General features: G+C 44.1%; 1 protein-coding gene across 9 annotated transcripts in view; it reads left to right on the plus strand.

Annotated features, from left to right (window-relative positions):
- nfat5b (nuclear factor of activated T cells 5b) overlaps positions 1-13,476 on the plus strand; it is a 54,666-nt gene extending 41,190 nt beyond the window's left edge. For 7 of the 9 annotated variants that reach the window (XM_049030072.1, XM_049030067.1, XM_049030071.1 and 4 more), the window contains 8 exons: positions 2,577-2,711; positions 2,819-2,871; positions 3,336-3,468; positions 4,897-4,977; positions 5,307-5,431; positions 5,572-7,525; positions 8,749-9,005; positions 9,302-13,476. In XM_049030072.1, the coding sequence (XP_048886029.1) occupies positions 2,577-2,711; positions 2,819-2,871; positions 3,336-3,468; positions 4,897-4,977; positions 5,307-5,431; positions 5,572-7,525; positions 8,749-8,987 (2,720 nt within the window). In that variant the 3' untranslated portion in view covers positions 8,988-9,005; positions 9,302-13,476. The remainder of the gene's footprint in view (positions 1-2,576; positions 2,712-2,818; positions 2,872-3,335; positions 3,469-4,896; positions 4,978-5,306; positions 5,432-5,571; positions 7,526-8,748; positions 9,006-9,301) is intronic. The other 2 variants (XM_049030069.1, XM_049030068.1) reach the window with 2 other exon arrangements.
- Positions 13,477-13,652: the final 176 nt, after the last annotated feature.

Below are 13,652 nucleotides of genomic sequence, written 5' to 3' on the forward strand. Positions count from 1 at the left end.
AGCCCACTTGCATACAGTCTCTCTAATCCACAGACGCTCGCGAGGACAGGAGTTCTGGTGTCTTTTTTTTTTGCTTGAATGCCACGGCGCTTCACTCCTCGCAGCAGGTCATACCTGCTCCTTCCCAATCTGCACGTGCTGCTTTATAGACGCCTCACTTCATCGTCAACATTAAGAGCATTAATTTGAGGCCTACAGCTGCTTCTGCTAACTTGGTCTGCTGTTTTTAGACCTAGAAACCCAGCATGTCAACCCAAACTACTTGAAGGTGGTTATAAACATCCATAATGGGTGCTCCTTTCTTCTGCAAACATGACATCACTAGGCATCAGTCAGGTTTGGAATGACAGTGAATTGATGTAATCACACAGTTCTTTGCAGCCACATTTTCCCTCTTGTCCACTAGTTCCTTAATGGCCACTTTTGCACAGCGTTTTGTTCTGTTGAAGTGAAAAGTCTGCTCAAAATTCCACACCATCCAGTGGATGCAGCATGTAAAATTCTTTGTCATTTAATGTGATTCCCCGCATCCAGTATCCCTTACATGTATATTTGATGTCTTTCAGGCACTTCTAAATGTCTTACAGCTTCGCTGTTTCTTTATGTACATACAGTTTTATGTGATGTTTTCTGTCAACAGGATCTTTTTTATATTTTGTTTGAATGAGGCCGAGCTTTACTGGAACATCAGGATGTGAATTGCTGGAGTCGGTGTCTTTATCTTGGCAACCTGCCATCTCTCAGAGTGTTTTTTTTTCTGTTCCAGTGCTTCAGCTCCGCTAACACTTTCACAGGACAGAGTGACCAAGTGGGCACTGTCTTGGTGAAATCACTAGTGGTAGTGCTGACAGTCATTTCCTGCTCCTCTTGCCTTTGCTCTGTAGCCACCCTCCTCAGCAGATCCCCGCTCTCTCTGACCTGCTTCGACGCATCTCCTCATATGCTGAGTCCTACTCCAGGCACTTTTAATGCCATTTAACGGCCTACTATCTTTGTCAGTGTTAATCATCAAGTAACACTGATTGTTTTCTCTAAGCCCAAGCGATCGTCTTTAGTCTATCAGACATTTCAGTGCTTGTCACTTGTCACAGGAGGTTCCATATCACCTTTAACAGGAGTTGACTTGGCTTCACTCTTTTTACACTTAGTATCAATCATGATTATGAAACTATGAATCTGTGTGGAAATTCAATTTAAATTTTTTCAAGTGTCAAACGCACATAATGACAGGCTATAGTGTAACGTCACTTACAGTAACAACACATATACATATAACACCAAATACACAATTCAGTTTTTGTCATGCAGCTATTGCTGAAATGGATCAGGCAAAAACATCTGATGAATTTCACTGATTATTTCAGTGATTCATAATCACATGAAATAGAACTAACCCCTGACTAGATTGCCTAAACAGTGAATCCACACAAGGGAGCAGTGATCCCTGTCCAACACCTGGATATCAAACAGGAGTCACTGTCCAGTACCTTCAAGAAGTCAAATTACAATGCGTACGTCAAACTTAAACATTAATGATCGCACATAAACCAACATAAATTCTGCAGTACGGAGTTATTTTTATATACAGAGTTGGCTGCATCACGTCTTATGTCGTAAAAGAAGGTGGCTCACCGAATTCACACGTATTTGGTAGATCAGGTAGCTGCAGATGAATCAACAAGGATCTCCTCTGGAGATGGTTGCATTTCATAGTGACTAACTTTAATGTAAAAGAGATAAAGCAGTCAAAGTATGAGGCAAAAGAAAATGAGAAGATGAGTGCTCCCGGACCCTGTGAGACGTGTATGTCTTCGTCAGTGTCTCAACCCAATGTAGGACCCTCCACAAAGATACGGTGTTTTCAGCTTCCACAGCCAAGGACACATTCCAGTATATTTCCAGAAAACTCTGTCTTTGCGGACCTAACAAACCTGATGGTGTCATATGGAAAAATACCCGTTGGTTCATTTAGAAGAATGCAAAGTGTGGAGAACAGCAAGCACAAGGCAGGGTACAAAACATGCAAAAGTAGCATAACAACATATTGGCAAAAACATATAATTAAAAATACCTCAACCCCGAAACCCACATGAAATGGGGGGAACTTGTAAAAAGCTGAGAGGTTTGTGCAAATGCATAGGAATCAGGGGTGGGGGAGTTTGTTATGAAACAGTTTACAACAAAACAAAACTCTGCATTCTACTATTGGGTGAGAATGGAGCAGATAACAATGTTGTTGTTTTTGTTAATGACATTACAGTTGGTGCGATGACTGATTGTACCACAGAAGGGAAGCCAGCATGGTCTGTGAACCCAGTCATTTTTAAATGCTGTTTATGAGGAATATCAAATGATCAGTATCCCTATACTCCAGCTCAGGTTCCCCTGGGGTGTGTTGACTAACGGCTTTCAGTACCAGGTGGTGATCAGCCATCTTGCCTGTATGAATGCAGTGTGAAGTGGCGGTGCTCTGAAGATCTAACATTCCTGTCATTTTTGTGGGCAGTATTTCTGCTTAGGAAACGTTTCTGCCTTCCTCATTAGAGAGGCTTACTTATATTCCGTTCTGTCCACAGCCCAGCCAGCGGGGGTGCCCGAAATCCTGAAGAAGAGCCTGCATAGCTGCTCGGCAAAGGGAGGGGAGGAGGTCTTCCTCATCGGAAAGAACTTCCTCAAGGGAACTAAAGTCATCTTCCAGGAAAATGCGTCAGGTACAGACAAGCATCCAGGCATTTACATCCAGTGCATCTCAGTGAAGTTGGTGTATTTCCTGAATCCTTATATATCAATAGATAACAATTAACTAAATTTCTTTTAGATGACAAATCTTGGAAAGCGGAAGCTGAGATCGACACGGAATTGTTCCACCAGGTAATATGTTTTTAAAAATCTCCATCTAAATATTTTTAGTTGTTACTTTAATTTGCAAGTTTTTCCCTTCTTTAAAGTACTTCAGGTGCAGTGACTGTCGAAGTGTTATTGTGTGGTAAAATGATGACTGATTTCTCTGCCATGCTAGTCTGATCCTCTCTGACTTGTTTGTAATTGTTGTCTTTGGCTCAGGCAGTGGATCTGCAGGTTTTCATTTGAATTTTGCAGTAAATATCCACAGTTGTTTTTGAACGTTTTCTTTTTGAGTTTTGAATATCTTCTCAGCATCTAGACACCAAGATGCTTCTCTAGGTAGATGTTTGTTTGTTTCAGCCTTCCCACTTCCTTTTTATTATCTTCATGCTTTTCTGCAAAGCTACAGACATCAATGCACGCTCTGTATAATTCTCTGCTCTGCACTTTGAGCCTCACCAGATGAAGCTGATCTTTGGTGTTTCCTGCAGAATCACTTAATCGTCAAAGTGCCCCCATATCAGAACCCAGCCATCTCTGCTCCGGTGTCGGTGGGCATTTATGTGGTGACCAATGCTGGAAGGTCCCACGATATTCAGCCTTTCACCTACACTCCAGAGCCAGGTGTGTGGTGCCTTTGCACCAGCTGCTTTTGTTTCCAATACCGTGCATATTCCAGTAGGTGTGCTAATGCATTAGAAGCATGAGGTTTATCTCCCTATCTGCTCTTGTGAAACCAGGCTGGTGTTCTGTCTCTATATGCAATCAGCTCCAGGGGCAGACTGATGAAGAAGCTACCCTAGGCTATAACCTACAGCCCCCTGCATCGTTTTCAATTCTCTCTGGTTTCACTTTCGGCTCTAAAAGTAGCTCAAGTGGGCCGTTTTGGGCTCTCCTAACCATGTTGGCCTAGGGGCCCCAGAAAAGTGAATCCACTCCTGGTCAGCTCTCTCTATTCTGAGGTAATGCTCAGAAGTGGAGAGCAAAACCAGTGAAAAATGTTTGTATTTTTTTTAAATAAAGTTTATATACATATATATTAATCTGAGTACCCTGATGACATGCTTGAAGAGCCGTACCAAGGCTGCTTTTCCACTGCACCCGGTGCCGTACTTTTGGTCCTTCATATTTATTATAACAAAGTCTCATGGCAATATTTGGAAATGTTCAATACTGTGTAGACCTAGTATATTATACAAAATACTTTTTTACTTCTTGTCATGCCGTCTTGGTCTTGTTATATCTCATCTTGCGATCAGATCACAATTAAGGCTTGGATATCTTCATTTCTCCATGCGTCCATTATTACTACATTTTTTTTTTTACCTTCGTTTACTGTTTGCTGAGTTAGTAACTGTTTTCAAGGCGGCATTTGTATTGTATTTCAGAGGCAGGCTATTTGCATAACCAGTTGACAAATGTCCCACCCCAAGTACAGAAGTACCAAAAAAGTACCCCAGCTGGTTTGGCACATTAGGTACTGTAGGTGCTGGAATCCAGTGGAAAACAGAAAGTACCAAATGTACCGCACCAAAAATTCAGTACCTGGTGTGATGGAAAAGCCCTAACAAGCCCTTTTGTATCAGACCAAGCCAGATGACACCAAAATTAAGGACTGAACCTTGCGTCTTCCTTGGAAGTCCTTTAGCAGTGTGAAATTTAAGCCAGATCAGAAGTGGACATTGTTAGAGGTGGCGTCAGAAGTGAAGTTCACTACAGGATTTAATTACAGCGATGACAACACTGACCAGTCCGGTTTCCAGGATATTCTTTTTAAAATACTTTACCAAGAAGCTGTACATGTCAGTTTTATGTCAAAGCAATGTTAAACAAAACATTACTTTTTAATGTATTGACATGTTAAGTGTCTCCCATTATATTCCTCAACTTGCAATTTTTATGATATTAGATATGACAAGGTAGACAATGTGTGGCCCTAACCAGGTTGTGTGTGTGTGTGTGCATGTGTGTGCGTGTGTGTGTGTGTGTGCGTGCGTGTGTGTGTGTGTGTGTGTGTGTGTGTGTGTGTGTGTGTGTGTGCGCGTCTTTCAGCAGTGACAGTGGTTGATGTGTCAGTGAAGACGGAATCTTCGCCCCCAACCAAACCCTGCTCTTTTGAAGAGCAGATGAAAGGTACTTTGGTTGCTATTGACTCAGCGTTATTTATAAAACTTGGAATTCTATTTTTTCTGTTTTTGTAATTTAAATTATATATAAATTAAATATAGTGCATTGGGATATTTTGTATTTTAATTGTATGGAGGTACTAGTAATACTATTTTACTTTTTAATTGAATTTAACAGTTATGTTTGCTTAGGACAGACTTTCGATGTAGTGTTGAGCAATTTAAAATGGTTGACTTTTGTGCAAAAACTTGTTTTGTGGTATTGCTGCTGTTCTTTAGCGGTCGTATGTGTGACGCGCCTTTTATTTGTTCCTGTTTGCACCTGGGTGCTCTCAGTCATACAAAGCAGCAACTGTACGCTGGATGACACTCTGATGGCGCCCATGATGCCTCTCGTTAAGAGGGAGGAGGTCACGCCCATGGAGGTGTCCAGCAACGCCGCAGCATCAGCAGTCTTCAAGGTATTAAAAGATGTAATGATAACACACAGAATTTTTCCCATTTGCGTAATTATTGCTTTGCTTTTATCATACATTCACCTTTTTTGGTTTTTAATCAGTCATTGGATATTCATTGGCTTTCATTGCTGTGTTCCGCTCAGACGTCCGATGCGATCGTGGCTGCACAGCAGCCCCTGGACGTGTGCTCCGGCGTCCCTGCCAGTAGCGGCCCCTTCCCTGGCCCCATGGCTAGACAGCAGGGCGACCCTGAGCCGCCACAGGGGGCAGTCTTTGCCACGGCTGAGCCCCTAAGCACCATCCAGAAGCAGGACCTGGCACCCAGTGGCTCGTTCCCCGTGCCGGGAGATTCCCTGCTCCAGCAGGTACCCCAGTCCTTCCTCCTGGAGACCGCAGATGGCCTCAGTCGAGAGGCGGCTGAAGGCACAATGGTAGGCCTCGCCCAGATGGTGGACGTTCCTCAAGCCCAGACCCAACAGCCACAGCTCCCCCTCTTCTCCCAGGATGGGGTCGCTCAGCTGGAGAGGGCGGTGAGACAGCTGCAGGCCGGAGGCTTCTCGGCGAGCGGGCCGGGCGGCAGCAGCCTGGTGCAGCAGGTCCTGGAGGCGGCTGCACAGCAGCAGCTCAGCACAGTTTTGTATAGCTCCGCCCCTCCCCCGGAAAGTGTCCAGCAGCAGGTCCAGGAGAACATGAACAGCCTGCAGCTGCAGTCCGCTGACAGCCCACTGGCCAAGCAGCAGCAGCAGCAGCAGCAGCAACAGCAGCAGCAAGTCCTGGAGAACCTCCAGCAGCTCCAGTCAGAGCTCTTCCAGCCTCAGATCCCCATGCAGTGCTCTATCTTCCCGGGGGGCTCACGCAGTGAGACCCCTGAGCAGCAGGGCTCTCCGCAGACCCTGGTTCAGGGCCACAGCGCCCTTTTCCAGCCGCCTGATGGTTTGATTGGCAGTGCCGCCCAACAGCAGCAGCAGCAGCAGCAGCAACAACAGCAGCAGCAGCAGCAGGTGGCCCTTTTCCAACAAACGGGGGAGCTGCTCTCCATCCAGACGTCCAGCTTTCTGCAACAGCCTCCTGCCCACCCCTCTCCTAACCAGCAACTCTTTCACACCCCGAGCCCCTTGACAGACACACAGGACCAACAGAGAGCTCTGTTTCACGCCCAGAAGGCCCAGCCCACCCAGGAGCAGGTCCAGGCGGCCCTCTACCAGAACACGCTGAACGTGCTGACTGGCTCCAGCCTCTCTCAGGAGCAGCAGCCCGCGGGCTCCGGCCTCTTCCTGTCACAGAGCGCCCTCCAGGGGCAGCTGACAGCAGAGGCCGGTCAGCAGCAGCAACAGCAGCAGCAGCAGCAACAGCAGCAGCAGCTGGCCTTCCTCACCTCCATGCAGACACCGGGCGCCGAGCCCCAGTCGGTCTCCGTGTTCCAGGCGCAGCCGCAGCTGGCGTCACTGCAGCAGAGCAGCCCCATGGAGCAGCAACAGTCTCCCCAGCAGCAGCAGGGCTCCCTCTTCCAGAGCTTGTCCCCCCACACCCCCAGCGGGGCCCTCTCACCCAGCCCCCAGCAACCGCAGCCAGCCACCCTGCTGTACTGTGGCAGCCCCCTCAACCCCCAGGAGCACCCCCCCGCCCTGCTCTTCAGCAGCCAGGCCCAGATGGGTGCCGGGGGCCTTTCCTCGCAGGAGCCCACAAATCAGGCGCTCCTCTTCCCTCAGAGCGTTGCCCAGCAGGAGCCGTTGGAGCCAATGTCCTTCCAAGACCAGAGTTCCACAGTGGGGAACCCGTCCACCAGCGAGTCCCCCAAACAAGGCCTCTTTCAGGAGCAGCAGCCTATGCAGCTGGTGCCCAGCTCTGCCGGTGCCACCGAGCAGTCCATCGCCATCTTCATGCCCCAGGCCACCATGACAGCCCTGCAGGGCGGCCTGGGCTCCCGGGAGCTCCCACAGACCTCCATCTTCGCCACGCAGAACGGGGGCCTGCAGACCAACAGCTCCTCTCCTGTGCAGCAGCCCGGCACGCTGTTCCAGACGCCCGTGAGCGGCGCCATGAGTCAGCCCGGGCAGGACCAGCCCCCTGGGCTCTTTCTCTTTGGGATCCAGAACGGTGAGGGCGTCTGCCTTGGCTGGGATTTCCTGCTTCCTGTGTCTCTTTTCTCCAATTTTTATGTATTATGTATTAATGTATATTAAATTATATGGGTTAGTATGTGGCTCTTTGGGTTATGAGGTTAGGACGTTGTGCCCGCGATGGGAAGGTCGTCGGTTCAATCCCAGTTGTTTCCACATTCCTTTCATATGAATTTGAAATTTCTCTGAAAAACTAAAATCTTTATATGCTAACTCTACTTCATCTGCGGTATACAGATTAAAATGCAAGGTATTTTCTTGTCATAGTAACACAAATGCACATAAAATAGGTGCGCATCTGAGCTTTTACAAACAATTGATTGTCCCACGTATCGCTTTTAAATATGAATGCAGACTTACAAAAGAGTTATGTCCATCCCTGATTATAATTTAAATAGTCATATTATCTTATATTCATAAATGTGACTTCTGGAAATTCTGTCTTCACGGGGCCCCTAGTGTTCGGGGGCCCCAGGTGGCTGCATACCCGTGCCTAAAAGGAATTTCAAAACATAGTTTAATAGTACGCCAAAAGAAGTCAGATATCACGGTATGTTTACATACTCCCATCTCTGTCGCTTAGCTAATACTTCTGCATGACACAATTCATCCAGCTGTACAGAATTAGTTGAAACATGGCGTCTCCACCCTACAGAACACAAAGAAAATGGGTGGTATAGTGCAGAAGATGTTAGGTCAGAATTCATTGATTTCTGATTTCAGACCTGAAAGTTCCAGGTATGCATGAATTATGGGTAATATACCTGTATTCAGGCTGTTCTTGGCATTTAGCAGTGTATTCTACAGTTGCTCCAGTGAAAGCTCAGCTTAACGCTAAACGGGCCTCAGAGTGGAGAAACAGTACATGTTTCTTGAAAAACACATACTTACCATACTTAAAACTTCTTCCAAATGCCACAAGGCACTTCTTGTCTCTTTAGCAATTAGGAGATAAGCCACCATTTATTTTCGTCATGTCTAGAACAGAGGTGGGCAGTCTTACCCAGAAGGGGCCCCTGCATATGCAGGTTTTCACTGCAACTCCCAAATTAGATTACTAATTAGAGGACTGATTGGCTGAAGAGTCCTCTCATGTGGGTTTGAACAGTTGACCTAATGGTTACCCCAAAAATCTGCATACACACTGGCCTGGTGGCTACACTCCGTGTCAGTGCTTGACGACTCCTGTTGTCTCCCCAGAGTGCGGTCAGCTCATAGATTCTCCTGGGCCCACACTGTCCGACCAGCTCATCGCTATGAGTCAGTCGGGCCAGAACCAGCGGGAGAATGATGCTCAGATCCAGTCCCTTCTTAACCAGTCAATGTCTGAATCCGGGAACATGCAGAACAGCCTGACAACCTCCCAGAACATGGAGAAAATTGATGACCTCCTTGTGAGCCTCCAGGATCAGAGGAACAACCTTTCCCCCCCCTACTAGCAGGACCTTTGGACTCAGGTGATTGACTGAGTCATAGTACTTTTTATTTACAGTTTATGTTGGCTATAAATATGAATATTAAGTTCAGGTGATGCAATTTCCTGAAATGTCAGTTTGATCCTCCAGTGATCTCTCCTAAGAGGTGCACACAGCTCCTGGCCACCTTATCTTGATCCCCCCCCCCCCCCCCCCCCCGGAGCAGTGACATTTACATTCCACAAAATGACGTGACCGTAATGAAAACCAAATAGCCAAATTACAGCTGTGAAGTTGAAGGATGATCTCACACTTAATGCTTTTGGATCTCCATGCAGATTCTGGGAGGACTCCCGCCCATCCCATACCGGGATGCTGCAGAGGAGGAGTGAGCGCCCACGGAATCCTCTTCAAACTAACTGCCCCCTCAAAACATCAATGACTTGTGGCTCAAACACATTACAGCTGAGACCGGCACAGAAGATCAGTGTCACACCTCAACTGGACCTGGGGGTGGGGGTGGGAGGGGAGAGACAAAGGTTACTTTATCCTAGTTTGTCACATTGTTGGAATATAATTGCTATTCCCCAAGAAATGACAGAATCATTGTTGTATAGTCCTCTACCGTTAAGTAACAGTTGTTACCATGTCAGTTGATGAAACGGTTAAATGTCTCAGTTCTCAGCGTAGCACATTGCAGCTCCCCCTACAGGGGGGTAGATGTCAGTGAGCACACAGGTGCTCTGCACTTTAGAGTGCTGCCTGTGTGTATTCCTACTGTTTATGAAACCATGGTTCTTTTTTAATGTTAAAGAACCGTTTTAGGTAAATAATTGAAAAGATGATCTACAACGCAAGAAAAAATGTCCCTTTGTATATTTTTGACATTAGACTTTCAGCACTTTATAATGCTTTACTTTGAGACCAGTTACCCCTTGTACTGACCTGCAGCTCTCTCTCTCTCTCTCTCTCTCTCTCTCTCTCTCTCTCTCTCTCTGCTATTTCATTTTTTACAAATTATTTGTAAGTCTTTCGATTGTTATATGAACATCTCTGCCCATATTTACTGTACATATTTATAGTATTTTCTTACTCATGCATGCTTTTTTTAACCTAAATTTTATAAGGAGTTGGATTCATTGAAGCCCCCCCCCCCGCCCCTCCTGCTCCGTTTTTACCCAGAACCTAAAGGGTATAACGTAAATTTCTCACACTGGTCGCTCAGAATGATGGTAAAGAAGATGAAGACAAGGGAGAGATTAAGGGGGGTGAAGATATAGGCCAGAATTTAGGTCATTCATAATATGCAGTGTGCTCATAACCATATATAACAGTGTACACATAAAATCAGTGTGTGTGTCTATTCAGAATAATGTAGTGTATATTGTTAATTATACTGTGTGTGTAACTGTATATACTTTATTTGTTAGTGATGTCTCTACGGTGGATGTCATTTTAATTTTTCAGCATCTGGCACATGTAATATAAAGGGGTAAATTGGCATTGGATCCTACAGGAGCTCTCTGCCCCTTGTAGTACTAGCGTGAAACGCATAACACAGCTGTATGTGTGACTGGAAGGCAGCAATTTCCCCGCTGTGGGACTCATTCACTCACTTTTACCTTTGTCAGTTTTTTGCCATGTGACGTGGTGCTACATGCAGGAGGGATAGAGTCTTTTATCATGTTAACTATATTAACAGTCATGTTTGTATTAATGTCGATCTTACTGTACAACCCCCGCCCCCCCCCCCCCCCCCCACACTCTTGCATCATGCTCCGCACCCGGCTATGCTCAAAATTTGGGAAATCGAAACCCCCCCCTCCTCCCCCAGGCAGATGTCTGACCTTTCGTCACCTGCCACCCCTTTACACATCAGCACTTTGCCAACTTTATGGCTGAAGCTGGCATATGTTTGCATCTACTTTTCTCTTTTAACAGAGTCTAAGGAGTGAAAATCATGTGCTTTTTTTTTTGTTTTCTTTAAAACACCTGGTGGTGTGTAAAGCTGTAAATCTCAACCTGCTGGGTGCTTCTCAAAGCTGCCAAACTCATTTCTCTTTTTCCACACACGTCCCCCAAGTGTGTGGCTGGAACAGGCAGGGCTCTGGCTGTAGTTTTGTTCATAGTGAGACTATGCAGCTAAAATATTTGCCGAACCTGAGAGATTGGTCTCTGTGATGACGACAATGAAAATGCCGCCGTGAAATCTTCTTTTTACATCTGTGTCCTTGTTGGTGTTTTTAACTGTTGTTATAATAATTACATTTACTAATTGTTGGAAATAAGCAGCTTTCTATAGCGGGTGTTTGTGAAGGTCATCAGTGAAGGGCCCTTTATCCTCTCAATACTCAAGTGTTATCTTTTAGTTGTTTAAAGGAACCTACTGCAGAAACTGTAGCTGCAAGTGGACTTCTGAAGGAAATTACTGTCTGTGATTTAGATTTTTTTTTTTTTCTTCCTTCAACTTGGATTTTATTTCCAATATGGATTTTTGTATATTTTTAGTTTCGTTTTTCCTGGTTTACATCTTGGCCATTGCCTCTCTTTCATCACATATCTGATTTATTCACATTTAAGACTGACAGCAGTGAATGACAATTATCATCTAAGATTGGCTTCGTGTACAAGTAAGATTTTGGTTTAAATCCACGGCCCAGTTGTTCTTAATATTTATCCTTCTATAGTTTTCTCATTAAAAATTGATATTTGGCTGAGCAACTCCCTTCTGAAATTGCAGTTCAAAAAATTATGTAATCGTAATGGAACGTTCAGCATTATGTTACGACATTAATGGAAAAAAATCCCAGGTGTACCTTGTACACTGTGATTGAGAGACACGTTTTTATTGTTTATATACCTTGTTTCTTATGCTTGGTTTTTCCCTAAAAAAGAAGAGTGCATCAATATAGAGAACTGATGTTTTTGTGGGGAACCTATGCTGTACTATCAACATGTACAACTTATGCCATTTCATCATGCAAAGCACAGGTTTCCATGCATTCTGGGACAACAGTGATAAGTGACACCATATAAGTGGTAAAACATTAATCAAAACTCTGATTTCAGAGAGTCAAAGATATGTACTTTGTGTACATTACCTCATAAAAGGTGTAGGTTGTACTTAGACCTCCTGCATCTGAGATCGGACCAATTAAGACATTCTTTATATATTCTTATACATAAAAATATTTTGGCAGTGGAATTTGGTAAAATTTATTTGATAAGAATAAACACAATGACCCGTATTTTTCCTTCCAAATCTCAAGCACACTGTTGTTTTTAAATATTACATATTAATAGTTGTGTTTTAGGGGGCCAATTTTTAGGGGACATTTCTTTTGCCTTGATGGTCTTTGAGATGTTTGGATGGAACCATAATTGCGCAAGAAAAACATATTCATTTGCATACTCATGTACATACACCTAACTGTTAAGACGTTTAAAGAACTACATTGTAAGTTGAAAGATGGTATTTCATATTTTGGAATGTGAAGCAGATGGCAAGAGTATTTCAGGCTATCAGTTAGTACATTGTTTGAGATGTCTGTGCCTTGACGAACCTTTTATGTGTTTTTAATCAAAATGTAATTTCCTGTACCAATGCTGCCTATTTCCTTTTGTCAGTGGTACAGATGTTAGTGGATGTTATTTTCAGTAATGACTTGCAAGCCATTGCATCAGATGTGTGTGGTGGACTATTGCCCATAAAGAATAACCTGTCCCTTTCCCCTCCCTATCCAGAGACCCCGTAAGTGGGTGCATCTGTGAGTTCTTTTTTTGTATAACTCATTTTTACAAAAGCATTGAATTTATCTTGTGAGACTTACCTACAGTTGAAGTCTTGTGTCAAACTGCTATGCAGCTTGATTTGGTACAACTGTAAACCTGTTACTACTTTTTTCTTGTTAGCCACTTGTGATTTTTCATTACAAGAGGAAGGGGAAACTATGACTAAATATTATAATTATGCTGATTTATTTATGTAACTTATGGGTTTTTTCTTTTTTGTTTGTTTGACGCCAAGGCAGTTGGCCATGTTGCCCTGGGGCCGGGGTGGGTTGTGGGTAGAGGGGGTGGGGGGTTAGAGAGCTCATAACCAATCAACATGACCTAAAAAATTTCACTGAAAGTTTAAACACACCCATCACCAGCGTTTTTGTGTGTCTTTTGTTTATATTCGTTTTATTTTGCCTTTTGAAAGTATTATCGGTCAGCTTTTGCACCATTCTCATTGTGTGTCCCTTTAACCCATTGTTTTGATGTGAACGCTTGCTTTATCACCTGTAGATGTGTCCTTTATTTCTGAGCTTTAGTAGTTGACAAACAGCACTGATTTGGGAGGAGTCTGGAGAATAGTTTGCCTATGTGTGTTTAGCTACCTAGGTGAACAACTAATTATTAAAATGGAGAAATATATGTATTTTGCTTTTGTCAAGACATTTGTATACTCTTGCAATTATATTTCTGTATACTTGCTGCTATCTATATCAATAAAAATAGATTTTAAGTTTTTCTTTTCCATCTGTGTTATTTACTGTGTGAGAGTTTATTAATATTGTTATATCTTTAAGATTTGACTGTGAACATTAGCTTGGCTTTAGTGAGTTTAGGGGATGTCGTGATCCGGAACAAAATGGCTGGTATTTTCACTCCAACGGCTGGAAAACACGCATTGTACAATTATAA

This window comes from Brienomyrus brachyistius, chromosome 11 (assembly GCF_023856365.1).
Source record: "Brienomyrus brachyistius isolate T26 chromosome 11, BBRACH_0.4, whole genome shotgun sequence".
In the NCBI taxonomy this organism is placed as follows: domain Eukaryota; kingdom Metazoa; phylum Chordata; class Actinopteri; order Osteoglossiformes; family Mormyridae; genus Brienomyrus; species Brienomyrus brachyistius.